The following is a 26,627-nucleotide window of genomic DNA, read 5'->3' as shown; positions in this document are numbered from 1 at the left end:
TGTGTTGCCCTCTGCCTTGGCATTGCTTCCTCCTCTCTTTCCAGGCACAACAGCCCACGTGGGCATCACTCTCTATGGGATGGACAGCAAGTCTGGCCACCGGCACCTAGATGGGGAGAATGCCTTCCGACGCAATGGCCTCGACATCTTCCAGGTGGCCACTGAGCGCAGCCTGGGCAGCCTTTGGAAGATCCGCATTTGGCATGACAACAAAGGTGTGCCCAACCTGGACATCAATTACATTGTAGGGCCGTGATGATAACTCTTTCAGGAGTGGATTTCCCTTCCTTCCGAGGGGCAGATTTTTCTCATTTCCTGTTGTTTCACCCTGTTCCTAACTAGTTGTTTATATGTCGGATGCTTATAACTCACTACTGCATGTACAGTATATACACAATTGCACTACGTAAAACGATTTTAGTTCCTGGGTTATAAATGTCATTTTCTAATTGGTTCTAGCATAAAAACATAGGAAAGGTTTATTCAGCTGCAAAAACTTTGCATTGTCGAAGCCTATCATGGCCAGAATCACTGGGTTGCTTTGAGTTTTCAGGGCTGTATGGCCATGTTCCAAGGTATTGTTCTTGCAGGACATCCTGCAGCACACTTTGCTCTAGTTTTTCAATGAATATCTCATCAATTCAACATAGTTTGTGGCAGCCACAAAAACAAAGTTTCTGGAGTAGAATTACTACTTTCAAAGTAAGGGCCATGTAATTAAAGAGGAAATAATACTTTCAAACCAGGAACAGAACATTTTTCAAAATCTGTTACATGGCATTATGAAAAGAGGAGAGGCTTGGACCTGAATGTTGCACCTTCCCTTCGGGGAACTTTACACCCAGGACTAAACTCTCCTTCCTTCTCTTTCTTCAGGGCTCAACCCTTCCTGGTTCTTGAAATATGTCATCGTCCGAGACTTGCAGACCCTCAAGGCTTACCATTTCCTAGTGGACGACTGGCTGTCGGTGGAGAGCGAGGAGAACGATGGCTTGGTGGAGAAGGAGGTCTTTGCGGCCAGTGAGTTGCAGCCAGAAATCCACTGGTGTGACTTGGGGTGTATCTACATCAGGCATGGGCAAACTTCGCCCCTACGGGTGTTTTGGATTTCAACTCCCACAATTCCTAAGAGCCAATACTGGCTGTTAGGAATTGTGGGAATTGAAGTCCAAAACACCCAGAGGGCCAAAGTTTGCCCATGCCTGGTGTAGAAGGTCTTTCGCCTACATTCTACAGTGGAGATGTACCTTCCTTCCCCATGCAAGGGTGCAAAGTGACTGATGCCCCCCCGCCTTCCTTCTTTGCTTCCTCCGCAGGTGAGATGGAGCTGCGGAGTGTCCTGCGGATCTTCATTGGGGAGCTACAGCGGGGTTTCTTTGAGAAGCATGTCTGGTTGTCCTTGTGGGACCGTCCGCCCCGTAGCCGCTTCACCCGGGTCCAGCGGGCCTCCTGCTGCTGCCTCCTCATCTTCCTGTTCCTCTGCGCCAATGCAGTCTGGTACGGCACCGTTGGAGACGTCAACTTCAGGTAGGCTTCCTTCTCATAGTCTGGTATACCCAGAACACTTGTCTCCTATCTTCTTTCCTTCCTTCCTTATCAAAGATCATAACCATTCATTCCAGTCAAAACATCTTGGGACTGCCTTGAGTTTCCACCATTTCACCTTGTTCTTTTCTCCTTCAGCCATGTTCCCATTTCCACCTTGGTCCCAGTCAGTGGCGAGACGGCGGTGGTGGGTTTAGTGTCCAGTTTGGTGGTCTACCCTCTGTACTTGGCCCTCCTCTTCCTCTTCCGGATGGCACGCAGCAAGGTAACTGGGGCGAGAGGCCTGTCCCAATGGTGAAATGACACTCATTCCATAGTATGGATGCACCCAGCCAGTTGTGTCAATCCTGTTTGGTGTGAGGTTGGTCAGTCAAATGTTGTTAGGAACAGTGGGAGTTGAACTCCAAAACACCTAGAGGACTGAAGTCTGCCCAAGCCCGCTCTAGACCTTCCTAAGGGTTGGTGCAGACATTTGTGGCTTACATAAACTGAACTATTTATCAACCAATCACAAGGACTTAGACATTTCTAGAGAGAACACCTCTCTTTTGACAGAGGTTGACCATTGAGTCATACTGAAGGAAAGCCATCTTGGCCAATATGGTGGTCATGACCCATTGGTGGGCTCCTCTTTGGGGAACTGGTGGGCCAGTATAGTGGTCATGGCTTTCTGTTGGGTTTCTCTTGGAGTCAAGTTGTTGGGCAATATGGTAGCCATGACCCATTGGTCTTTTGAGGTAAACGATGCAGCAATATAGTGGCCATATCCCATTAGTGGGCTCCTCTTTGGGGAACTGGTGGGCTAATATGGTGATCATGGCCTGCTGTTGGGCTTCTTTTTGGGCCAAGTCATTGACTAATATTATAGCCACAATTCATTGCTCTTTGAGGCAAATGATGGGCCAATATGGTGGTCATGACCCATTGATGGGCTCCTCCCTGGGAGATGCATAATCAAAACAAGAGATAAAACACCATTAAAAGACACACCAGAGATGGGTCCAATGTTCCCCCCCAAACTTCCCACCCTTTCCAGGTCTCCATCAGCCAGTCGCTGCTTCACTCCGACCAGCAGTCCTTAGAGATTGACAACTACCTGGACTCTTCACTTCTGGAAAGTTCCTTCCTCACCTTTCCTGGCCTTCGGACAGAAGTAAGCCATGGTGGCCCTTCTCTGAGATGGCCATTAAGATGGAGGGAACTTGCATCAAGAGCCGTAATGTACTTCTGATTACTTGCTGATGTATCGATTTACTCAGTTCTTGTGGGTTTTTTCGGGCTATATGGCCATGTTCTAGAGGCATTTCTCCTGACGTTTCGCCTGCATCTATGGCAAGCATCCTCAGAGGATGCTTGCCATAGATGCAGGCGAAACGTCAGGAGAAATGCCTCTAGAACATGGCCATATAGCCCGAAAAAACCCACAAGAACTGAGTGATTCCGGCCATGAAAGCCTTCGACAATATATCGATTTACTCTTTTTAAATTGTTGAGACCAAGTCAACAACTGTGAGCCACTTTGAGTCTCTTTGTTTAGAGATATAAAGTGGAATACAAATAATAACAATAGTACTACTATTACTAATTATCATCATCATCATCATCATCATCATCATCTGTCTTGCTTTTTCTCCTTCTCTAGGCCTTTTCGGAGCAAACCAAAACTGACCTGTTCCTGGATGATTCAAAAAGGTAAATAATAATAGTAATAATGATAATAATAACAACAACAACAATAACAACAACCACCTTATAATAGAATCATAGAGCTGGAAGAGACCTCGTGGGCCATCCAGTCCAACCCCATTCTACCAAGAAGCAGGAAAATCGCATTCAAAACACCCCCGACAGATGGTCATCCAGCCGCTGTTTTAACGCCTCTAAAGAAGGAGCCTCCACCACACTCTTGAGGCAGAGAGTTCTTTCTGCTGCTGAACAGCTCTCCCAGTTAGAAAGTTCTTCCTAATGTTCAGGTGGAATCTCCTTTCTTGTAGTTTGAAGCCATTTTCCGCGTCCTAGTCTCCAGGACAGCAGAAAACAAGCTTGCTCCCTCCTCCCTGTGACTTCCTCTCACATCTTTATCCATGGCCCTCATAATGCCTCCTCTCAGCCTTCTCTTCTGAAGGCTAAACATGCTCAGCTCTTTAAGCCACTCCTCATAAGGCTTGTTCTCCAGACCCTTGATACTTTTAGTCACACTGCTCTGGACACATATCAGCTTGTCAACATCGCCCTTAAATTGCGGTGCCCAGAACTGTGCACAATGTGATTCCAGGTAAAGTGGTCTGACCAAGGCAGAATAGAGGGATAGCATGACTTTCCTGGATCTAGGCACTACTCTCCTATTTATGCAGGCCTTACACTGAGTAAGATCCCATTGGCTTTTTTAGCACCGCATCACATTGTTGGCTCATGTTTAACTTGTTCCCCACGAGGACTCCAAGGTCTTTTTAAAAATAGTAATAGTAATAACAACAATAGTAATAATATTATAAGAGTAGTAATAGCACTAATAATAATAATAATAGTAAGTATTGTACTTGGCTTCAACCATTCTGGTTTGGTTCTTTTTTTGGAGGAGGGTAGGATTATTTATTAATTAAATTATTTTTATATCTCTTGAACTTATTTTAAATTATTTAAAAATTATTATTATTGGAATTTATTTAAAAGATCTGTAGTTAGGTTTGTTGGCTGATTCCTTTTCGATGGCTTGGTACTAAATGCTAACTTGTGGCTGGGTTCTTCTTGCTTTGTCTGTCCATTTGGCCTCAGCCTGACCCGTTGGCAGTCCAGTGAGGGGCTCCTAAACTGGCCGGATCTGCTGAGTGACCCCTCCATCATGGGCAATACTATCCAGAAGCTGAAGCGGGGCCGGACCAGCCGCCATCTGGGCCTGGAGGCTCCGCTGGCGGCCGAGGAAGACAGCGTCTCCCTGGGAGTTCCCCCGGCCCCCACCAGGCCCTTCTCTGCTTCAGGTGAGTGAGGAAAACAAGAATGGTTGAGAGTCGGAATGTACTACCCAGTTGGGCATAAGTAAATGCTTACCTCCATTTTGCAGATGGGAAGTTGTCCTTACACTGAGTAAGATCCTGAATTAGACCTTTGGTAGACCTTCTAACTTGCCAAGCATTATAGGAGCAACAACTATGCAATAATTGTCCTGATGCTCAATTAGACCCTTGGTAGACCCTTGCCAAGCATTATATGAACAACAATGCAATAATTGTCCTGATGTTGAATTAGACCCTTGGTAGACCTTGTACCTTGCCAAGCATTATAAGAGAACAATGCTGCAATAATTGTCCTGATGCTGAATTAGATCCTTGGTAGAGCTTCTGCCTTGCCAAGCATTATAGGAGCAACAATGGTGCAGTAGTTGTTCTGAAGCTGAATTAGATCCTTGGTAGACCTTCTACCTTGCCAAACATTATTGCCTTTGAAGTAACTAGGAAAGACAACGATGCAGCAGTTGTTCTGAAGCTGAACTAGATCCTTGGTAGACCTTCTACCCTGCCAAGCATTATAGGAGCAGCAATGATGCAGTAATTGTCATCATACTGAATTAGACCCTTGGTAGACCCTCTGCCTTGCAAAGCATTATTTCTTTTAGAGTTACTAAGAAAGACAACAATGCAACCATTATCCTTACACTGAAGTAGATCCTTGGTAGATTTTCTATTTTGCCAAGCATTATAGAAACAGCAACAATGCAGTAATTGTCCTGGTGCTGCATTAGATCCTTGGTAGACCTTCACCCTTTCCAAATATTATTGGTTTCACTAGGAAGGACAACAATGCAATCGTTGCCGAATTAGAACCTCAATAGACCTTCTCCCTTGGCAAGCATTATTGTCTTTGGAGTCACTTGGAAACAGTTATAAAGCTGAATGACAGACCTCCTCCCTTGCAAAGCATTACTGTCTTTGGAATCACTAGGAATGGCAATTCAACAATAGTCTTTATACTGAATTGGAACCTCAGAAGCCCTCTACCTTCCCAAGCATTATTGTCTTGGAGATGCTAGGAAAAAAAAACAATGCTTGGTAAGGTAGGAGAATAGACTTAACTAAAGTTGGAAGTTTCATTTTCCAAGACCTGAGCAGAATTGTTGGCGATAAGGAGACCTGGGTGTCTCTGATTCAAAGTTGACTTATTGGCAATAACAGAGCTGCCTTATTATGTGTGTTCGGTGACTATTTGCAAAGCCTTCTAGGAGAACCAGCAACAGGATACAGCTGATGTTGCTGAATGTGTTTCTTGGCAGATGAGGACCTGATCCGGCAAATTCTCGCAGATGGAACCAGTGCTCTTCCTCACCCGCAGGAAGTGGGGCAGCACCCCAAGGTGGAAACAGACCTCATCTGTGGGCTGTAAGTCCAACCAAGATGCAGGGAAACATCCAGGGAAGGGAGCAGACACCTTTCTGTACAAGTATGGAGCAAATCTGGGCAAAACAAGTTTCTGGGTTGCAGAAGGGCTTTGCATACACTTTTCCTGGTCTCTTCCACTGACTCTAGTTGGAAGCAGAGAACTGGAAGTTCTGGTTCTGAGATCTAAATAGTGATATCTTGAAAACCTTGGCTGCAGATACATATTACACCTTATTGCTGTCTGCTTAAGGAAGGTCCAAAGCAGTCAAAATAGTTGATGCCTTTATTTCCCTGGGTAGATCCAACATGCTTGGGGAGAAGACAGAGACAATCCTGTTGCAAAGGCTGAATGAGAAAGGGATGGCTGTCTCCGGAAGGGAGCTCAACCGTTCGGCCAAATCCACAAGAACAGGTACCTCAGCCGATGCGGTTTTGGGACATTTCAATGAGCTATTTACCGTCAAGGGGATGTTAAGCTTCAACTCAGCAAGCCTTGAGGGCAGAGGTTTGAGGAGGAGAAAAAAGATGTCCTTCTAGGGCACCAAAGTTGGATAACTGCTGGGCAAGAGTCTGGATGGGAGCAAAAATACATTGGCATCCTAAAGATGCAGGGTCTGCATGTTTCTATATCAGTAGTGGATAAGAGAAGGCTTTCTAGAGCGTGTTGACATCAAGATAGGACAAAATGAGGTTCTCCAAATGTTGCTGGAATCAATTTTCCTTCAATCTGGCCACTATTGAGCAGCACTCAGAAGGTGACTGGTTCTTCATTCAAGATTAATGAGTGGGGAGGGATCAGGCTTATATTCTGCCAATTGCCCCCTGCCGATGATGCACTGTCCTGTTAGAAAGGACATAAATGCAGGCATGCTCTGTGTTTGCAACTTTGTCTGCAGTGTATGCATAACATACGACAGCCGCTGCAAGGACATAAATGCAGGAGAGCATGCATGCTCTGAGTTTGCAACTGTTTGCAGTGTATGCGTAACATAACAGCAGCAAGGATGTAAATGCAGGAGAGCATGCATGCTCTGAGCTTGCAACATTGCAGTACATGCATAACATTTGAAAGCAGCAGCAAGGACATAAATGCAGGAGTGCATATACGCTCTGGGTTTGAAACTTTGCAGTTTATGCATAATATATGACAGCAGCAGCAAGAACATAAATATAGGAGGGCATACATGCTCTGGGTTTGCAACTTTGTCTGCAATGCATGCATGATGTAAGACAGCAGCAAAAAGGGCATGCGTGCCTTGGGTTTGCACTCTCTCGGCTCACTCTGCCATTCTCCTACCTGTGCCATCTTCCCTTCTGCAGTGGTGGACCATGCGCTCCGCAAGCACCTCCTGCCCTTCTGGTGCTCCCACCTGGCGCACGGCACCTGCGCGGCCCTCCTCCTCCTCTGTGCCGGAGTCTCCATCTGGATTGGGGGGCGCTTCCCCTCCAGCGTGGCTCTCATGTGGCTCCTCTCAGGGATCTTTAGCTTCCTTGCCTCCTTTCTGCTCTGGGAACCCCTCAAGGTAGGTCTGGTTTCTGTATCCGCAGATTGTATCATCCCCGGCTTGAAAATATTCAGGGGGGAAAAATTTCCCAAAACTTGCACCCTCCTTGTCAATCTTGGGTTGCCAATGGCATCTTAATTGCTCTCTTTCAATGCTAGGTTCTGACGGAGGCTCTGTATTTCTCATTGGTGGCCAAGCGCCTTTACCCCGAGGAGGACGACACCTTGGTGGAGTATCCCTTCGTGGAGCATGTTTCGGAGAAGATTGGCAAGGTCAGGCCACCGCAGGGCTTTGCGCTCTTCCAGGCCAAGGAGGAGGCTAGGAAGGTCAAACTCCTACACAGCCTGCTCAAGGTGAGTCGGGCAGAGAGAGAGGAAGGGAGATGGGTTAACGTCAACACTGCAACTACCGAACGCTGTTCTTTTTGCACCAAACATTAATGGTTTTGAAATATTCCTTTCCCCCATTGCTAGAAGGTTTACAGTCATTATCCAGCATGACCTGAATTTGTTGCTTGGTATGTTTGGGAGACACAGGAGTTATTGCAAAAAGAGAGTGGTATAGTTTACTAGAAGGCTTTGAGCCACATGCAGAAGCAATGCACATCTCATATGGCTTGAACTTGAACAAGAGCAGCCACAAAAATTATGGTGGACTCTGCGACTTCAAAAGAAGCAGTGGGAAACATGAAATGGCAAATGTCATTCTTTTCATTTGCATTCATTTGCATTATGTCACGCTTTTCATTTGCATTATGTATGTGTATGATAACGGGAAAAAAGTAATATTGTGTTTCTTTGATTCTAAGATGCACTTTTCCACCTATATAAACATTTCTAAAAATAAGGCATATCTTAAAATTGTCTTTTGTATTTTGTTCTTGGCACTGAAATTCAGATATATCTTACAATCAATGGCATTTTAGAATCAAAGAAATATGATGTAACATATTTTTCAAACACTATCCCAAGTTGTGAATACAAGGAGCTTCAATGACTTTCCCAGTCTTAAAGCTAGTCGGTGTGCTTCATAACCTTGCCTAGATTATGAAGTACAATTTCAAAGCTCCTGTTCGTTTTCCTTTTTGCTAGAACTTTCTGGTCTACATGTTCTTCCTGCTGGCGATCCTCCTCACCAACTATGGAGATGCCTCTCAGCACAGCCAGGCCTTCCTTCTGCAAAAGTCCATCAAACAGCAGCTAGATTCTGAATGGTTCCTGAGCATTAAGAGGTATTTCTTCTGCATTCAATGTACAGGCAGTCCCCAAGTTATGGACAAGATCAGTTCTGTAGATTTGTTTTTAAGTTGAATTTGTTTGTCGGAACAGGTTTTATATATATATATATATATCTCGCAGGATAACAAACAAAACACCTGCTGCTTGGGTATGTGAATCATATCCCTCTCTCACATCCTCCCAGAGCTGCACATGGGACTGATCGTCTCAAGGCAAGAAGCTACAGTACCTCAAACCAAAAAACTGCAGAGTCTTTATTTGTAGTTATCAGAGATTTACAGCATAGCCTCTGGCCTTCTTTGCTGCTCCCTGCTTTAATTAATTAATTAATCAATCATTTGCAGTATTTGTATACTGCCCTTCTCAATCCCAGAGGGGACTCAGGGAAGTTTACAGTGTTGGCATAATAAGGCACTTGAGCTCTGGCTTTCACCCAACTCCTTTTGGAGGCTTTATTCTTCACTCGTTGCTATATGTACAACTATTTACATCAGGTCTGCTATCAGTATTTACAGAGATATACTCAAAACACAACAGGAGCGGTGACCAAATATCATGGCGAGAAATCCACATGGCAAGAGAACTTGCACGTTCCAAGACAGCACACACATATCTGCCACTTCCTTTTATACCTTGTAGGGACCACAGGAAACAATTCTCGCCATGCTTGTCTCTCTAGGTCCAAAACTCCACTTGCTTAACCCTTCAGAAGAATGTGCTGTGATCACATGTCCATTAGAACTGTATTTTTGCACACACTGGAGTTACATACCATGCATTTCTTCCTAACACAGCATTATCTACCTGACAGGGTGAACACCCCTGTGGTGTTTACTTTGCTGTCTGAGCCCCTATTAGAAGACTTCACTTTACTTTCTGTCTCTTGATAAGTCGATTTTGAAAAATGTGGCTTGTCGTGGAAACAAGGATTGATGAAGCTTCAGTGGAGATACCTTTTTCCCCATGATAGTAACTCTTTCAGGAATGAATTTCCCTTCCAATGAGTAGATTTCTCTCACTTCCTGTTCTCCCCCATTCTTAACTACAAGTCGTTTGTAAGTTGGATGTTTGTAAACCGGGGGCACTGACCCTCTCCTCCTGCTCTCTCTCTTAGGCCTGGCGAGTTCTGGGAGTGGATGTCGCACAAGCTACTACCCTATTTGCACAACGGCCACTCCGGCCAGAGCACCACCCTCGGAGCCGTGCGGCTGCGGCAGGTCCGTTTGCAAGAAGGTATGCTGCAGGTTCTATGGCAGCAGAGAAGACTTTGCATCCCATTGCGTTCTTGGCGCATCGTTAGTGAATATCTCCGTAATAAGACAAGGACAAGGTTCCTTTCCATGCATTTGTTTTGGTAGCGCCATGTTGCCATTTGCAGTTTTGCATTGTTCTACAAAAATGTGGCTTTGAGGTTCCTTAATCCAACCCATTGGATTGCAATGGTGCATTGCCATCTTGTTGATGTTTATCTTAGACTTTTAAATGGTTTTGATGCTATACATTGTCGGATTATATTCCAAAATCACTGGTGTCAGTTTCATAACCCATTGTTTTAAGCATTAGGCAGATGTGTTAGCCTAAATATTTTGAAAAATACCTGAAGTCTCAATACTGGGCAAAGGTGGAATATTCCCTATTTACTTGAATCTAATGCTCACTTTTTTTTGTTTTGGCTTTGTTTTGACCAAATTGGTCTCCGCATTAGATTCATACCGAAATCTTAGTGTTGAGCTAAAGGGGAAGCTGCTTCAGGAGCTGCACCAAAAGCTCCTCATCTTTAATTTATTGGTTCTGCTTCAATGCTATGTGATCCTGGGATTTGTAGTTTAGTGAAGCATCGGCCTTTTTTGGCAGAGAAGGCTCAAGGTCTTGTAAAACTGCAACCTCAATGCGCATTACATTTGGCACCAAAAACTTTTTTCTTTGGTTCAGGGTTTGAAAAATGAGGTGCTCATTAGAGTCAATGGTGCATTAAACTTGAGTCAATTCAGGTAAATGCTTTTTAAAAGGAAATTAGTGTTGAGATTAGTCAAAAGAGTGGTCTTACATGTCTCCCATTTCTCCTAATGTTCCTGGGCAGAAGTGTAACTTTGGAAAACATCAGTGGGGATTATTGAAAGGTTGGAAAGAGTGCTAGAATATCATCTATCTGGAGAAATCAATGCTCTGTATTTTTCTCCCTTTTCTTTAGTGGACTGTCCAGTCTCTGTCCAGCATGTCCTCGGTGGGGACAACCCCTCTGACCCCAAAGAAAAATGTGTTTCTGTTGTTGGTGGCTTTGATACCGCCACCTATGCAGTCGGGTGGAAGAAGGGCCTGGGTAACCATTTGGAACAATGGAAATACTCTCCTCCTGATATTGTGGGGTAAGCTGCCATCTTCCTCACCGGACAAGGCATTATTAGTGGTGCCAGCGTGGACCATTTGCACCCATCTTGCCAACCCGGATGTGTGTACATGCAGAGAGATGCTTCTCTTATTCCCTCCCTCCTAAGAAATGCCTCATTGGTTTCCTGAGACACCCCATTCCTCTTATTCTGAAGCAAGGCTTAGTGGCCAATCAGTAGGAGTTGCAATCCCCCAAAAGAAGCACTTCCTTCCCTAGTGCTCTGTCTTTAGCAAATTGATAAGGAATGCAAATCCCGGAAGAAAAGCCGAGGGTACGCTTGTACTTAAGAGCAGTTCAGTGCTGCTGCCCCTGGATGGAATGAGCTTTCTCAAATATTGGGAGCATTAGGAAGGTATTTTTAAAAGAGTTTCCTGAAACAGGAGGCAAGCCAGAAAAAAAGAAGTTGTGAAAGTTATGGAGCAGAGAAAGGGAGGTCCAAAATGTACTTTGAGCCAGGCAGGACAAGGAGTGCTTAGAATCACAGAATTCTATATTTGGGAAGGACCACCAAGGGCTATTTAGTCCAACCCCATTCTGTCATGCAGGAATATGGAATGAAAACATGCTTGAAAGACGGCCATCCAACTTCTGTTTAAAGACCTCCAGAAAAAGAGGCTCCACTGGACTCCCGAGAACCCTATTCCTCTCTCCAAAACATTAGAAATTCTTCCTAATTTGCACTTGGAATTTGAATCTATAAGTTTCTAGGGAAGAATCATGTTCCGTATTCTATGTGGCATCCAGCTAGTTAAAGATCCCACAATGACATCCATGTATTTATATATGGCTTTCCCATCACTAGTCTGAATTCCCCTTTCCAAACTAAGTCACTAAGTACATTTGGAAGGCAGATGAATGGCACTGCTGGCACAACCGATCCATTGAAGATGGAAATATTCCCAGGTCTAGATGTAACCTCTGATCTCTCTCTTCCCTTCCAGAGGCTGGTATTGGGGATACCTTTCCTTCTACGACAGTGGAGGGTATGTCCAAGAGTTGGGGATGACAATGGAGGAAAGCCAGGCCCGACTGGAGCACCTCCAACAAAACAACTGGATCTCCAATGTGTAAGGTTTTTGTGTGTGTGTGTGTGTGTCAGGAGCGACTTGCGAAACTGCAAGTCGCTTCTGGTGTGAGAGAATTGGCCATCTGCAAGGATGCCTGGATGGTTGATGTTTTACCACCCTTGTGGGAAGCTTCTCTCATGTTCCCACATGGGGAGTTGGAGCTGACAGAGGGAGCTCATCCGCGCTCTCCCTGGATTCGAACCTGCAACCTCTCGGTCTTCAGTCCTGCTGGCACAAGGGTTTAACTCATTGCACCACGGGGGCTCCCAATGTGTGATTGTTGTTGTTAGAGGAATCGGTATGTTTGTATTCCGGCTGATATATCTCAGGCTGTGACAATTCTTACTCACTGCTGGAGGCCCATTTTCTGCTCTCAGTGTCGGGAATACTTTTCAAATTTTGAAAAGTATTAAAAAGGTTCTTTCATTTCGTTCTCAGTGAGACAGAATATACCACAGAGTGACACAGAGAAAGAAAGTAAACACAAAGGCTCTAGTTACATAGGGTACACAAAGGAGAATTACATTTTACTCAGCATTCATACACATATAAACATTCAATCCTCATGATGCATGCATTGCCAACTCTTATTCCTTCTCCTGGAAAAGGGACCTCAAAGTAGGCCAGATTGCGTTCCCAGCAAATCTGCCCTTCGGCAGATATGGGGAGCATATCTCTCCGTCCCTTGGAGAAGATTGGTGGGTGGACCAGACTCCTCCAATCTGCCACAATTTTGGAATAGTAAAGTATCTCTTATATAGCAATATTTCTTACTGTTGTTCCAGTTGTCTTTGTAAATGAATGGCAAGTGACTCCATCAGTTCCTGGACAGATGTTGACTTTGCTTACTTAAGTGATCATTGGTTTTCCTTCTTAAGGGGCATGGTATGCTTCCTTCTTAACTTAAATGAGCTATTGTCTCTGGTAATGTAAACATGTTGTTTTCCACCAAAAGTTACTCATTTGTCTCTTGTCATCAATGTCAGCAGTTCTCATTAGCAACTTTTAATTACAGTTCATTAATTTCTTCTTCGTGGAGTCTGTGAAAGGCACACTTATGGGTTATCTTCTGTGCATGAGCAGCTTTTCAGAACTTTCTAGATCTTATGCTTCATTTCTTCAGATGGCACCTCCAGGGCCCAAACATAGATCTTCCATACAGTTTCATTCAAACCAAACATCATTATATTCATGACATCAGGATCTTCTAGCATTGAGGCTTCAATTCCCTAGAACCCTTTGGGGCTTGTGAGGTAGAAGGGAAACATACAGACCGGGAGTATACCTCGCTTTGGGAAAAGTGTCACTTTTTGCATTCATGGCCCTTATATTTATAAGTGGGGTTCAGGCTAGGAGCCTTATCCACCATTGGGTATGTGAGTCCCATCCTTGCCATAAACTACCTAGCATGACGTATCCCAACCTTCCTCCTTTGCAGGAGCCGCGCAGTCTTTGTGGAGCTGACCCAGTTCAATCCAGGCCTGGGGCTGCATGCAGTGATCACTCTGCGGCTGGAGTTCTCTATGGTAGGACACGCGATGCCGGCTGTAGCTGTGGCCCCTCTGCATCTGCTCCCGCTCAGCCGAGGCGTCACCACGCAGCTCCTCATGATGGTGAGTCTGTAGAGGCATCTATATACGAAAACTGTGTAGTTATTCCATGCTTGCAGTAGCAATTTTTCAAACCTGAGTGTGCTTTTATGTTGTGGGGCCAAAGGTAGCCATGCATCCCAAATTTCAGGCTGTAATCATCTTTTATTTTTCAGTGTGGACCAAGTCAAACAACAGCACATTTCCAAATTGGGGAGACCAGCTCTTTTCTTGTCAGCATGCAATATCTTAAATCGAATCCTCAATCTAATCCAGTGGAAATTGGACACAAATGTTTATAGGCAGAATTTTCATGTTGTCCGGTTTCCTGCATCTGATGCAAAATGGATTGAAGTAGTGCTGCAAAACCACATTATTGTGTCATGTTTCTCCTCTATATGAGGAAGTCTTCTTCTGATCATTAAGCACCGATGTGCAAATAGTTCTTCAAAGGTCCGTACTTTCCAAATCTTTGGAAAGTACGGACCTTTGAAGAACTATTTGCACATCGGTGCTTAATGATCAGAAGAAACACATATGTTCTAATGTTCTTTTTGCAGAAAAAAAATTTGTCCATGTAGAAAATATTTTTTCCATACAGAAAACAATATCATCTGTGCAGAAATTCCCTTGTTTTTGTGGATGAGAAATGGGTCTTCTGCACACACGCAACAATCAACATAATCTTTTCATGGGGCTGGAGTCCAGATCTGTGAAGATTCTCTGAAGGGCCAATGTTACATGACTCTGTTGCTGTCCCTAACTCCCTCCCTAATATAATTCGCCCCACTATGCCGGGTTTAGTCTCTTTCTCCCCTTTCTTCCAGGTCATCCTGATGGTGGTGGTGGTCTACCTGGTGGTCTCGGAGTGCCTCTCCATCAAGAAGCTGGGCAGGGCCTACTTTGCCCTCCTGAGCAGCTACGGCCAGTGGCTGCTCATCCTGGCCACCGCCTCTGCCGTGGTGGTCCACCTCAGCCAGGCCTCTCTGGCTGACCGGCAATGGGCCCAGTACCTGAAGGACAAGGAGGCCTTCACCAGCTTCTATGAGGTGGCGTCCCTCCAGGATGCCTTTGGCTGCCTGGCCGCCGCTCTGCTCTTCTTGCTGACAGTCAAGGTAAGGACGGACATTGCCCTGGACCGCAACAGACTGCCAGGCTCCGTCATGAATACTTTTTGAACCTTAAAATGTTCTGCTGTTCCATTTTCACTGAGACAGAGCATCGGGGTGTGCAACATTTCAGAAGGCAATTAGTAGGTCAAATAAATTTGTATTAACGAACTCTACTTACAATTCAAAATTGAGCCTCTCTGAATTGAAAGTAAACAAAATGGTCCCCTTGGGATTCCGGGAAAAAAATTCATTACATTTTGGTAATATTTCATTGATTTTTTAAAAGTAAACTTAGACTTCATGGGATAAAAGGGAAAGGCAAGGGAGCTGCATCACATGCTCTTTCTCAATCAATTATAGTTTGGACTTCAAAACCCAGGATTCCCTGCTCTGACTGGGAATGGCAGCTGCATTTGTTTATTTCCCCCCTGAAAGCTCTGTCTCTTCTCCTTCTCCTCTCAGTAGGAGAGAATATTAAAAATTTTCTAAAAATTGGTGGATGAGTGGATCTTTCTAAAAGATGGCAGGAATGCTGTCCTGCTCCTCTTCGATCATTACAGAAAATTTTTAGGAGGTACCTCTTTTGTTCTTTCTTAATGTTTTTAGAGCAAAACTTTTTAAATTCCCAAAAAAATCAGTGGGTGAGTAAATATTTCTGAAAGATAGCAGGAGTGATGCACTGCTCTTCTTCTCTCACTATAGAAAAATTGAGGAGGTATCTCTTTTGGTTTGCTTTTTAAAAAAATAGAACAAAACTTTAAAAAATTCCTAAAAACCTGTGGATGAGTGAAACGTTCTGAAACTTGGGGAGCTTAGAGTGGTACATGTTTGCTACAATTGTAATAATAATATATTTTTAAAAAACTTTATTTATATATCATCTTAATTCCCCAAAGGGAACGGTACCAGACTGGAATGGTACCAGACTGGGGTCAGTTGCAGTTGTTCCCAACCATAAAGGAGAATCTCCATCTGTTATTGAGATTATAAACCTAGTTTACAATCTCACAATTGCTAAATAGGATGCCTGCGTCAACCTTTTATGTATTTGGATTTACGCTTTGGTTGGGCATCCCAAACGGTGTGCAAATTAGAAACAAATTGGCAATCTGTGGGATTTTTTTTGGCAAAGTTTGGTGTTACTTGTTAAGAGTTGGAACATCAGTTTCATTCCAATTATAAACAAAATCACTTCCACCAACCTCTGGCACCAGGTAAATTCCTCAGCTAATCATCAAAACACATTTCAGAGGAGTTTTGATTACAAAATGGAAATGCTAGGGAGATTGTTGCAACATATTGTTCCCCAAAGAGCAAGATTTAGCACCAGATGTCTCTGCTTGCGGCAAGTGATCGACACGCGTTGCAACCACTTGACGTTGGATGATGGGGCACCATAAGCCATCCCAGTATGAGGAACTTCCAATTGATAGGAAGACCAGACCTTTGTACCAGACTTTCATTCTCAGCTTTGTCTCCCAACAGGTCTCCCAGCAGCTGCGCTTCATCCGGCAATGGTCCACCTTCGGCAAAACTTTGCAGCGGTCCATGAAAGAGCTCTTTGCCGCTGCGGTGGTCTTTGCAATCCTCACTGCGGCTTATGCTCAGCTGGGCTTCCTGGTAAATCTGGGGTCACTTTTAGGGGAAACTAACAAACCTGGATCCTCTTGGTTTATTCAAACCACAGAATCAATCGCTTTGGGTCTGCTTGTTGTGCTTGCTGAACAAAGTTTCATTTAAGCACGAATTGCTCTGAAGTGGAGGACACAGAGATGCCTAAAGAAATATTCTCTCTAAGCCTCCCAATTTTTGGAGGATGTTGACCACAGAGACTCCTCTATGCATCATTAGGAATTCAAGGACGAATCATTTTGGTAGTAAATATAAAATTACTGTGAATTATTTCATGGTGCTTGGGAAGAGAATGAGTTTCTTCTTTGAGACTACATGTGTGCAACTGGAAACTTGCAGGTCAAATGTGGCCCTCCATGTCTTTTTATGACATGATGCTGGTCTACAATTCCCATATTCTTCATCCTTAGATATCATGACTGGAGCTGATGGGAGTTATGATACAGTAACATCCAGAAGATTGCAGTTTGTTCTCTTTAAGCAGGAGACTGGGGTGTGAATGTAGATACAAAGCTTTTGGATAGGATGTCCAACTTCAAAATGCCCTTCAACCTTTCCCTGACCTCAGAGCCACAAGGGCTCTTGGGTTGCAATTCCCATCTTCCCCAGATAATGAGAAGGGGTGGGATTTGTCGCTTAGTAAATTGGGTAAGAACGAACAAAAGAGCACCAATCACTGCTTTAGAAAATCATAGTTGGCTCTGTCTCTACACATTCTCCGTCCATGGATTCAACGGCAGTTTGAAGGCAACCATAATAGGGAGGATGTGGACCTCCATGGAAACGGGGTTGACACCTCTGCTTTGGGCAAAGGAGGTTGGGCTTGCATGAGTCTGGTTGCCCTCGGCCAAGGTGCTTGGGGTCAGTCTTCATGACACTGTCTTGTCTCTCCGCAGCTCTTCTCTCCACAATCAGAGGCCTTCTGCAGCATCTCCAGGTACTTCTGGCTTCTTTTCGCCGCCCTCCGGAGCAGCGCCCCCCTGAGCCTTGATCTTCCAGGGGCCCCAGGCCTTTCCCACCTCCTTTGCGCCACCTTCCTGGTCCTAGAGCTGTGTGTGGCGGGGCGCCTCTTTGCCGCCATCCTGATCCACCATTACCGCCAGACCCGCTTTGAGATGTACCGCCCGGCCTTTGAGTCCCAGGACTATGAAATGGTGGAGCTCTTTGTCCGGCGGCTCAAGATATGGATGGGGTTCAGCAAAGCCAAGGAGGTGAGCACAGCCCCATGTCTTTCTTTTTTCTATCCTTCTGTTTGTATGAAGAGCCAAGTTCACCATGTTCAGGAGGCGTGCTTCCCTTCTTTTGTTCTGAACACAGCAGAAATACTCATGTAGAACTTGAATACATAGATGACAGATTTTAAAAATAATGTTTTTTTAAAAATTAACACACACACACATACACATATAGTTTTCAATATATATATATATAGAAGTGTAATATTTAAAGGTTAGAAATAAAGCGAGTAACAAGTAGAAAGTTAAAGCTGCCTTTTTCCTTTCCTCCTTCCCCAGGATCTGGATAAGTCCCATTTGCGTCTCAGCAACAAGGTTGAACCAAATGTATTGTCTGTCTAGTCTCCTTGCCTATGTACCTATGTGGATCCATAGACACCTATGAACTCCCAAAGACATGTATGAATACTGACAGACTCCTATGGCCAATGTTGCCATAGGGCCTCCTTGCCTATGTGTCTATAAACCCTCATAGATCTTTATGGCCCACATCCCCATAGGGCCTCTTTGCCTATGCGACCATGAGCCTCCACAGACTCTTCATGGCCCATGTCCCCATAGGGCCTCTTTGTGCCTATGAACCCCATAGACCACTATGGCTAACGTCCGCTAGGGCCTCCTTGCCTATGTGCCTAGGTAGATCCACAGATTCCTATGAACACCCATCGGCACCTAGGAAATGCATAGGCATTTATGGTCAAGGCCCCATAGGGCCTCTCCTTGCCTGTGTGCCTTTTTCCTTCCCTCCTTCCCCAGAATCCGAACAAATACCATTTGTGTTTTGGCTACATGGCTGAACCAAAAATAGAAGAAACAGACCGCCTATCTAGTGTTCTGGTACCTGACACTGAACTTTTCCTCCTCCTCCTTTGCCCACAGTTTCGGCACAAGGTCCGCTTTGAGGGGATGGAGCCGCTGCCCTCACCCTCCTCCAGCCAAGACTCACGCTCCCTGCTGGTGCCCACGCCCAGCGCCACTTCAGACACTTCCCGGGCCTCCTCCTCCTCTTCCTCTGTCCAGCTGGATGGCCTCAGCCTGGCGCCCAGCCCCCGCGGCAGCTGTGAAGTGGACGCCGAGGTCCAGCGCCTGCTCAGCCTCCTGGAGGCACTTCTGGACCGCTTTGACAGGGTCAATGCCACCACTGAGGAGGTTGCCCACCTGGAGTCACGGCTGGGAGGGATGCGGAGCTGGCAGACCAAACGCAAAGGGAGGCGGAAGACTGACCGGGTGCCGAAGCCACACCCGCAGCCTCTCCGCGGAAACAGCAGCCCACTTCCCTCCAACAGCGGCCATTTCTCTGCTGTTCCCCACCCAACCAGTGGCCCTGCACCCCTCAGGATTGTCCGAAGTGACCAAGGCCTCTTGCTGGCTCCATGCAAGACCCAGACATTGCTTGTACCGGCGGTCAGGAGGAAGAAGCCGCTGGGAGCCAAAAACCGGGTGCACCCCGCTGGCAAATAGAACATATTGTGTTTTGGAATATTGTGTCCAATTCTGGGCACCAAGCTTTAAGAGAGATATTGACTCTAAGCTGGAAAATGTCCAGAGGAGGGTGACTAAAAGGATCAAAGGTCTGGAGACCATGAATAATCCCTCTGAGGAGCGGCTTAAAGAGCTGGGTCTGTTTAGCCTGCAAAAGAGAAGGTTGAGAAGAGCCATGAGAGCCATGTATAAATATGTAAAATGATTTCATAAGGAAGAAGGAAGCAGGCTTGTTTTCTACTGTTTTGGAAACTAGGACTCAGAGCAATGGGTTCAAGTGGCAAGAAAAGATATTCCACTTGAGCTTCTTGCCATAAGAGCTGTTCAACGGTGGAACTCTCCACTTTGGAGTCCATTTGAAACAGAGGCTGGATGGCCACCTGTTGAAAGGGCTTTGATTGTGCTTTTCATGCATGGAAGAAGGGGGTTAGACTGAATGGCCTATGATGTCTCTTCCAACTCTATGATTCTATAGCATTTCCTGGTTGGGAAAACAAAGGAATGGAAAAGGCAAGGCTTTTTAATTTTTGCAAGAATGTTGCCTTGTCTTCCTGTTTGCACGCTGCAGATGTTTGGAGCTGGCCAAATATCGGGGCCCTGAAGCCAGGAGCAGTATTATTGTTATTATTATTTATGGTTTCAAGAAAGCAAGGCATCTTCCGGGAAGAGCAAGCTCAGGAGGAAATGGAACAAAAGCCAGAAGGCAATGTGTTGAGTTTCTCAGAAACTGCTACAAGGCAGAAGATAAAGCGATGGGTCAAAGAAAATCCTAAATTGGTCCGAATGATTAGAAGAGGGCATTATACTCAGCCTGTTTGGTCACATTTGTGCTTTGTGAAGAAGTTATAGGTTTTGTCAAATTTCCGTCGGACGAACGAAGTATTCCGGAGACAGGGTCCTCCGGCCATTTTGTTTCCAGTTGCATAATATTAATCTATTTGAAAGAAAAATCCCCGAAGTACTATTGGCCTAAACCTCTTATTGCTTTATTTTTAAAATAAGGGAATGGACTCTGTTCTTAGGCAAAAGGTTCTTGAAAATGGCAGCCGAAAAATTAAAAGGGTCCCAGCATTTGTTATTTTGGAAAGAGCCGAGGGTCGAGGGCTTGGGAAAAGGGGACCCCATGAGCTGGTTTTGTGGGTTTCTCCTTCCAACGCATTCCGTCCCTTTGCTAAAACCGTTTGTGTGTGTCGTTTGATAAGAGTCAGAGGAGTACGATTTTGGAGTATATTTTATTTTATCATGTGGGAGTGTGTTTGCGCACATAGTTTGTATTATATATATATATTTGGTTTACGGTTTGTATTTACTGCCCCAGCACTTTAATCATCATCGCTTGCCTTAGCTAACAGTGACACGTGCAGCGTTTTAAATAAGAGCAGGATAATAATAATAATAATATATCATGGACGCAGTATTTTTTTTTTTTGTTATGTAAATCGTAAGGTGAAACAGGCAACAGGAATACGATTGCGAATATTGCCCCGCATGTTTACAAAAAGGAAGAGAAAATACAATAGGAAATGCATTCTTCTTTTGAAGCTAAGATGAGAAATGTTGGAAAATATACCTCTTTGGTTTTGGGCTTCAGGGAGCGATGGGTCATTTGGTCGTGCCCAAAATCGCAGAGTAAGTGATGCTTGTGGAATTGATTTCCTCTTTTTTCCTATGACTTTCCATCCAGAAAAACACTTCCAAAATGTTAGGGCTCTTCTGGGCTTTAAATTATACCAGTTGCCAGATATTAATTTCCTTGTTCTTTCTGGTAAAAGAAAAAAGAGCTCTTTATCCAGGTTATTTTGTAAGCCACTTTGCTTCTCAATTGGGAGATGATGACAATGGTGATAATATTGATGATGATGATGATGATGATGATGATGATGATAATAATAATAATAATAAAGATCACCACTGGGAGCACCTTGACTAGCTTGTGCCAGAGTCTTTGCAGGTCAGCCTTTAAATACTCATGTAAACTTTTCCAGTTTCTTCTTTTCGATTCTGCTGTCACCTGGGATTGCAACGTCGGGGAAAAAAAACAAAGTATGGATTATCTACGTTGCAATCCCAGGTGATAGCAGAATCAATGAGAAGCAACTGGAAAAGCTTACACGATACGAGGATTTAGTGATAGAATTGAAAAGACTGGCACAAGCCAGTAAAGGTGGTCCCAGTGGTGGTCAGCACACTGGGTGCAGTGCCTAAAGACCTTGGCCTGCACTTGAAAAAAATCGGCACTGACAAAATCACCATCTGTCAGCTGCAAAAGGCCACCCTACTTGGATCAACACATGTTATTCACGGATACATCATACAGTCCTAGACACTTGGGAAGTGTCCAACGTGTGATCCAATACAAAAGCCAGTATAGTGATCTTGTTTGCTGTGTACTAATCTTGTTGTGTATCAAATAATAATAATAATCTGGAAAAGAAAAGCTGTGCATCAACTGCCTTGCCTAGAAATTTTCTGAGCACAACCATTCCTCTGGAATTGGGCCCATCTGCCATTTGAAATCCCCTTCTATAGTAATTTTTAGTATATAGTAAACAAACCCCTTTAAATTATACATATGGCATGCTTTGGGGCCATTTAAAAATATATTCATCAACATTCTAAGCACTACTTATACAACACTACAGCTACATATCTACTACAGATAACCAAGTGTAACATAATAAACGTAACACATAAACTAAGAAATTAAGAAACTAATCTACCACCTCTCTTACAGTCAGGCAACTTCTCTCTCTTGTTAGTCTTTAAATTATATTATAAACTCACACTTCTACTTTGAATAACCCACAATGACAAATGGCCCCATCATTATCAAAATTGTTGTTATTATTATTTTACTAATTCATAAAACTCACCATTGATGAATGGCGCCATCATTATAATAACGTCGTTGTTGCTGTTGTTATGTAAAACTGCCATTGATGAATGGCCCCATTATTATCATTCCAAAATTATTATTGTTATTATTTTGTAAAACCCATAATTAATACACTTTATTTATATTCCGCTTTATCTCCCTGGAGAGACTCAGAGCGGATTACAGTTTTACATACATAAGGCAAACATTCAATACCTTTTTACACAGTAAACAACAATATGCAGTACACAGACAGGGGTAAAGGCGAGGCGATGCTCAACTCTGGCCATAATGAGGTGTTGTTGTTCCATTTTTCCATGCCGAGAAGCCTTTTGTTCTTCTCCGATCATGATGTCTGCATGGGCCTCTCTTTTACTTCCCCGCCAAGGCGGTACCTATTGATCTAGGCGCACTACATGCTTTCAAACTGCTAGGTAGGCAGGAGCTAGGGCTGACAGCCGGGAGCTCACCCCGACTCACAGCTTTGAACTGCTAACCCTCCAGTCGAATTGATAAATAGTCCTTTTATTATCATCACAAAATAGCAATAATAATAATTATTTTGTAAAACTCACCACTTATTAAAAGTTCAATCATTACCACAAATCTATTACTACTACTACTACTACTAATAATAATAATAATAATAATAATAATATTTATACCCTGCTTTTTCTCTGCCAAAGTAGACTCAAAGTGGTTAACATTAAAACCATAACTATGTGTGAATTAAAACCTAGCACATACAAACATGGAAATATTAAAAATAGTTAAACCAAAAAATATTAAGCTAACGAGTAATTCCCAGCCTTGTTTCTAAGTGGGCAAATATTTCTCCTTGGGTGGTCTAATCAATTTCTCCATTGAGTACCAAAACCTCACCAGCTTTTCTCATAATCCTTTGCTTTTCCTGGAATTTGATTTCTTTTTGTTTCTCTTCCTTTTTTGAAATGTGTTTGAAAACTTTAAAAATCTCAATTTGTGTGCATCTAGTAGCCATTTGGCGACCAGTTGTGGCCCCCGGCGGGTCTCACTGGATTAAAATAGACAATTTGACTCATCCTTTCCCCCCATTATGGCCTTGAAACCACTGCTGGGCGGTGGTCCGTCCTTACAAAACCTCTGGCAGGTATCCCTTTCCTTCCGTTTTCGTATTTCATGCTGCCGGTTTCACCTTGTTGCAGGTAATTTATACGGGATTTTTACAAGGAGAAAAAGAAGAAAATGTTGTTTGAAAATGTATATTTTTGTATGTTTGCTATATTTTTATAGCGTCGGTACTGTGCTTCGTAACAAGTTATTTAAAAAAAATACAAAAAATGGTACGTTTCCCGAAAAGGCAGAAAGGGTTGGAGAGGATCTATGGGTAGATTTGTGCCGAAAGGGGTGTTTGGGAGAAGATTGTGTGCCTTATGTTTTTTATGGTCTGTATTTCTTCTTGGGGGCTGGCCCTCTGTGCTGATGCGTTAATTCAGGAGCTGGGCCTTGAATCCTTTGCTTTTTTCGACTTTGCAAAGCTTTGCAAAGTCGGAAAAACAGCAAACAATCCAAGTCCCGACTCCCAACTTGGGTCTTCTTCCCAAAGCAAAAGCAGGATTGTATTTTCCCCTTCAAACCGTGTCTTTCCTAATCGCATTTAGCTATGCCTCTCTTCTATATATATCACTTTGTTATTTATAAGGGTGCTAATGTTTTTGGAACCAAAACTCTTTGTATCTATTATCTATACCTAATAGTCCAAGCTGCTTCGATCATCAGGTACAAAAGAAGATAATGCACTTGTTTCATTCTTAGTTCGGAAGGAGAAAAAGAGGAGGTTTGAGGGCATTTGCAAAGGGATGGTCTTTTTGCAACGATTGCGAGCGGTTTGCTTTCCAGTTTTGAGGAAGAAAGAAACCAAGGAAAGCCTTTTAAAGATAAGTAAGTGTTTTGTGTAAAGGGAAAGTTGCTGATGAAAAGGAGAGAGAGCCGAAACAAAGGATGCCAAAGCTGAACTTGAGTCAACATTGTGATGCAGCAGCTTAAAAAGGCCAATGCAATTCCAAGCTGCATCAATTTGAGGACAGTGTTGGGATCAAGGAATGTCAGTGTCCCAATTTAGTCAGACCTCGTCTGAAATGAGTCCATTTCTAGATGAAGTAATTCATAAAGGAGATGGGCAAGACTATGAATCCCGATGAGGAGTGGCCTAGGGAGCTGGGGATGTTTAGCTTGAAGAAGAGAAGGATGAGAGAGGCTTGAAAGCTATGTTAAATAATGGGAAAAATTGAGAAGGGGGAAAACTTGTTTTCTGCTGCTCCAGAGACTAGGATGCAATGAAGCAATGGATTCAAATGGCAGGAAAAGGGATGACACCTCAACATGAGGAAGCTTCCTGGCAGGAGAGTCTCCGGGGGAAGGGGGGGAGTTTCCAAGCAGAGGCTGGATGGCCATCTGTCAGGAGGGATCGGATTATGTCTTCCTACCTGGCAGAAGTGGTTGGACTAGATGGCCTTTGGAGTATCACAACTCTAGGAGTCTACAATTCTTTGAAACAGGTTAGATGGCCATCTGTCGGGAGGGTTTCAATGGCATCTTCCTGCCTGGCCTTTGAGGATCCCTTCCAACTCTAGGATTCTGTGATTCAAAGGCTGGGTGGTTATCCGCTGGGAGGGCTTTGTGACTTCCTTTATGGCAGAAAGGAGTTGGACTGGATGGCCTTTAGGAGACCCTTCCAACTCTAGTGGAATCTAAGACCATCACCTCTCCTTCTTTGGAGGTTTCTAAATAGGGCTTGGATGGTCATCTTTTGGTAGGGTTTGGATGGTGTCTTCCTACCTGGCCTGGGAGGGTTGGACTGGATGGTCTTTGGGGGTCCCTTCCAACTCTAGGATTCATCCCAATGTCAAGGCAGGAATATACAATGCAAAGAGGGAAGGCTTTTGCACTTGTTCGCTCAGATTAAAAGTTCTCATGACCTTTTAGTTTTGAAATGTGGGTCTTTACAAGGAATAGGAGCATTTGGCTGGGCCTGTTTTGCTAAGGAGAACCCTGTTTGCCTCTTCCTCCCCAACGAACCCCTCTTCCCTCCAGGATCAAGCCTTGAATGTATATTTCGGCCTTTGAAGATGCTCTGAACGCTCCTTATTTATTGACTCCCGCCAAGGCAGCCCCTAGCTTCTTCTCTAAAGGGAAATTGTCGGCCGAAACAAGGAGGAAAATAACCACAAAACACCCCAGAGTTTCTGGCTCAAGAAGCAAACACGCTTAACAATGTTAAACCCTTTGCAAAACATTACTTTTGTTGTTGTTGTTGTTGTTGTTTTGTAACAGTGAGAAGAGAAAAAAACAAGCAAACATGACAAAGTCGAATTAAAAGAAATAATGGACGGCTCAATAAAGATTTGTGTGTGTCTTATTACAAAAAGGAGAAGGTGAGTCTATGGGAAATGAGAAAAAAAACGGAGGGTCTACTGATTTGCTTTTTGGTTGGGCGAATTGCTAGGAAATATCCTGGTGACAACATCCAACAGGAGAAATTAACCAAAAATAATATTAAAATTTAAAAGGGGGATTTTAATTTATTTATTTATTTATTGTTATGAAATCTATCCTAATGACAAAGGTAAGGAGGAGGCAAAAAAGGCATTATCTCTTCAAATGAGAATCCTGGCTCCCATCAATAAAATCTTCCTTAAACCCCAAAATCTTTTGCAAGTAAGAGAGCCAAGACATTGAAAGTCATTCACGCTTGGAGCTCTTCAATGTACGTTCCATGGATCACTTTGCCTGTCAAATCTTTTTTTAGATTTATTATTATTATTATTATTATTATTATTACAATACAAAAGGAAAATCTCATGTACGGGGGTTATGTCCCAATTTTGCCCTTATTTGGGCATCCCATCCATGGCAATAACACATTGGTTCTCAGCCTGTGGGTCCCCAGGTGTTTTGGCCTACAACTCCCAGAAATCCCAGCCAGTTTACCAGCTGTTAGGATTTCTGGGAGTTGAAGGCCAAAACACCTGGGGACCCACAGGCTGAGAACCACTGCAATAACACATTTTGAAAGACAGCTTCCAAAAAACATCTGTATCCAACTACCAACCTTTTGCTGGGTCATTATTATCATTATTCTTGATAATAATAATTAGAAGTAGTAGTAATATTATCAATTATTAATGCAATTTACTTAGGCGATCCCTCGTTGACTGAGTAAGATTGTCCTCCAAGGGTGGTGTCCTGGCGGTGGGTACGTAGGTGACTGTGGAGCCCTATTCTTCTGCGGTGAGGGCATTGGTTTCCAGGTGTAAAGCAGTCCTAGATGGAAAGCAGTTGGCTTGATGCGCCTTCCTCTTGGCACGTTTCTCTTTCGCCCTCCGTTTGTGCCTCTTCAAATTCTACAGTACTGCTGGTCAGCTAGAGCATTCAAGGGCCAGGGCTTCCCAGTTCTCGGTATCTATACCACAGTTTTTAAGGTTGGCTTTGAGCCCATCTTTAAATCTCTTTTCCTGTACTCCAGCATTTCATTTTCCATTCTTGAGTTTGGAGTAGAGCAACTGCTTTGGGAGATAGTGATCGGGCATTCAGACAACGTAGCCGG

At 43.9% G+C, this 26,627-nt stretch overlaps 1 protein-coding gene across 1 annotated transcript in view; it reads left to right on the top strand.

Annotated features, from left to right (window-relative positions):
• Nucleotides 1-25,422, top strand: part of PKD1 (polycystin 1, transient receptor potential channel interacting) — a 106,208-nt gene extending 80,786 nt beyond the window's left edge. The window contains exons 27-46 of the mRNA XM_060785804.2: nucleotides 45-215; nucleotides 877-1,020; nucleotides 1,317-1,527; nucleotides 1,684-1,810; nucleotides 2,582-2,698; nucleotides 3,188-3,237; nucleotides 4,321-4,523; nucleotides 5,813-5,918; nucleotides 6,218-6,330; nucleotides 7,239-7,441; nucleotides 7,582-7,776; nucleotides 8,515-8,654; nucleotides 9,776-9,894; nucleotides 10,853-11,027; nucleotides 11,992-12,117; nucleotides 13,556-13,730; nucleotides 14,534-14,821; nucleotides 16,304-16,438; nucleotides 17,347-17,661; nucleotides 18,565-25,422. Coding sequence (XP_060641787.2) covers nucleotides 45-215; nucleotides 877-1,020; nucleotides 1,317-1,527; nucleotides 1,684-1,810; nucleotides 2,582-2,698; nucleotides 3,188-3,237; nucleotides 4,321-4,523; nucleotides 5,813-5,918; nucleotides 6,218-6,330; nucleotides 7,239-7,441; nucleotides 7,582-7,776; nucleotides 8,515-8,654; nucleotides 9,776-9,894; nucleotides 10,853-11,027; nucleotides 11,992-12,117; nucleotides 13,556-13,730; nucleotides 14,534-14,821; nucleotides 16,304-16,438; nucleotides 17,347-17,661; nucleotides 18,565-19,146 — 3,695 coding nt within the window. The 3' untranslated portion in view covers nucleotides 19,147-25,422. The remainder of the gene's footprint in view (nucleotides 1-44; nucleotides 216-876; nucleotides 1,021-1,316; nucleotides 1,528-1,683; nucleotides 1,811-2,581; nucleotides 2,699-3,187; nucleotides 3,238-4,320; nucleotides 4,524-5,812; nucleotides 5,919-6,217; nucleotides 6,331-7,238; nucleotides 7,442-7,581; nucleotides 7,777-8,514; nucleotides 8,655-9,775; nucleotides 9,895-10,852; nucleotides 11,028-11,991; nucleotides 12,118-13,555; nucleotides 13,731-14,533; nucleotides 14,822-16,303; nucleotides 16,439-17,346; nucleotides 17,662-18,564) is intronic.
• The last annotated feature ends 1,205 nt before the right edge of the window (nucleotides 25,423-26,627 follow it).

This window comes from Anolis sagrei, chromosome X (genome assembly GCF_037176765.1).
Source record: "Anolis sagrei isolate rAnoSag1 chromosome X, rAnoSag1.mat, whole genome shotgun sequence".
Taxonomy (NCBI): domain Eukaryota; kingdom Metazoa; phylum Chordata; class Lepidosauria; order Squamata; family Dactyloidae; genus Anolis; species Anolis sagrei.
The sequence above is the reverse complement of the archived record's forward strand: the minus strand, read 5'-3'. Positions and strand labels throughout refer to the sequence as shown.